At 49.8% G+C, this 1,714-nt stretch overlaps 1 protein-coding gene across 1 annotated transcript in view; it reads left to right on the top strand.

Annotated features, from left to right (window-relative positions):
• Positions 1-555: 555 nt before the first annotated feature.
• The window catches only part of LACBIDRAFT_327769 (uncharacterized protein), a gene marked incomplete at both ends in the record, with an annotated part of 2,012 nt that continues 853 nt past the window's right edge, over positions 556-1,714 (top strand). Inside the window, 3 exons of the mRNA XM_001881852.1 lie at positions 556-595; positions 773-796; positions 982-1,673. Coding sequence (XP_001881887.1) covers positions 556-595; positions 773-796; positions 982-1,673 — 756 coding nt within the window. The remainder of the gene's footprint in view (positions 596-772; positions 797-981; positions 1,674-1,714) is intronic.

The raw sequence follows: 1,714 nt of genomic DNA, 5'->3' as shown, positions 1-1,714 counted from the left end.
GCGACCGTAATCGGGACTCGGTTGGTGAAAGCACTCGAACCGTGATACCAATATAAGCGCAGAGATAGACGACAGGGTTGAGGAATATCTCAAACGTCGAAAGGTTCAACTGTCCATGTGTGAATGTCCTGCGCATTGGCCTCCTGAAGTCCGGTCACCCAGGAGGTTGAATTATAATAGACATACCTATCTGGATGGCACAAAGTCAACCGTCTCCCATAACCCCTTCCACAGCAGCCATAACACCGCACCGTTGTTTAATGTATGATGTGTCGAGCCATTTCGCAGTGATATCTGGATGTTAGCAGCGGCGTGAATCCCTGTTTGGTGACAGAGAATGCTGCGCAAGGAGAGTAGGCGGGGTGTGTGGTTGGTGCGCAAACATGTTACTAGGGTGGAGGTCGTTCGTTGTCGGGTTCGTCGCTAGCTAGTCGCCGTAGTAGAAAGCGAGCGCTCTGACTCTGAGTGCTCAGTGCTCAACGTTCAATGCTCGCTGTTTGTTGATGTAGGATGCTTTGCAAGAGACGTAGGCGGAGAAAGTGGTTGGTGGGCAATATGTCACTGAAGGGGTGGAGGTCGTTCGTCATCGGAAGGGGTTCGTCGCTGGAAGCGAGTGCAAGCGCTCATGTGCAGCGTGTGTCCGGACACCGGCAACCATCAGCCAGAGCTATTTTTGGAACGACAGCGTGGGCATTGCGTGCGAAGTGACAGGATTACCCCCCTCAGAGGCCAATTACCCCCAGACAAAAAATTGGCCTCTGAGGCCCCCTAGCGCTTAAGAAGCGCCAGGCCCGAGGTGCGTTAGTCAAGCTTGGGAAGACAAATCATTAACCCGAGCACAACTTGACTATGCTGCTCGTGAAGCGTATGCATCACTTCTCATTTACGAACATCTCCAACAGTTTGATATTCCTCGTCGACTCCCATCCACCCTTATACCTGGAACATCTGTTCTGTTATTCAACTCTGACAACACCACAGTTGTTGCAGAAGGTCGAATCTCCTCTGACAATAGCCGAGTCTACGACAGGGTCAACATCACTTCAACAAAGGCTCTCATTGATATTGACCGAGTTCTTGTTCCTGGTGCTCTCATTTCTTCTCATGGGAAGCAGGCCTTAACATCCTTTGGACCTGTTCCATTCACACTTGTCTGTCTCAGAAGTCACCTGCGAAGTTTCAATCCTGCCTCTTCACCTCAGGCAAAAGCTTCTGCCCCGAATCCAAGTCAAGATGGTGGAAACCTGACTAGACCCTCATGTCCTGCTGGTGTTGAGGAGCCTGAACCAGATGATAGTGGTGCTATCTCCGTTGGAGATTTACTGACAAGTGATCTCTCAGCCTCTGAGTCCCCTTTGTCCGAAGTCCCTCAATCAGTTGATGCTAAATGTGCTTCAATTGGAGAGAAAATCCTTGGCCCTGAGCCAGAACTCCAACCTGATGAGCCAGAATTTGACTCAACACTTCGCAGTCGTGTTTTGAAGGATCCCTTTCATGTTTTCAACATGTTCTACCTTTCGGCATCACATTCCCTTAGGCTTCAATTCACGAGAGAGCTTTGTGATGCAATTTTTGTTCCCGATGAGGACGATAAAGCACGAATCAATAGCTGGGGTGCAACCCAGAATCCTCCTCAAACATACGAACGACTCCGCAATTCCTCCCCCCAATGGGTCCGTGAAAGATGCAAGCATATAATCCCTCTCCCAAAAAA

The sequence above is a fragment of the Laccaria bicolor genome, genomic scaffold (genome assembly GCF_000143565.1).
Source record: "Laccaria bicolor S238N-H82 LACBIscaffold_14 genomic scaffold, whole genome shotgun sequence".
NCBI lineage: Eukaryota > Fungi > Basidiomycota > Agaricomycetes > Agaricales > Hydnangiaceae > Laccaria > Laccaria bicolor.
The sequence above is the reverse complement of the archived record's forward strand: the minus strand, read 5'-3'. Positions and strand labels throughout refer to the sequence as shown.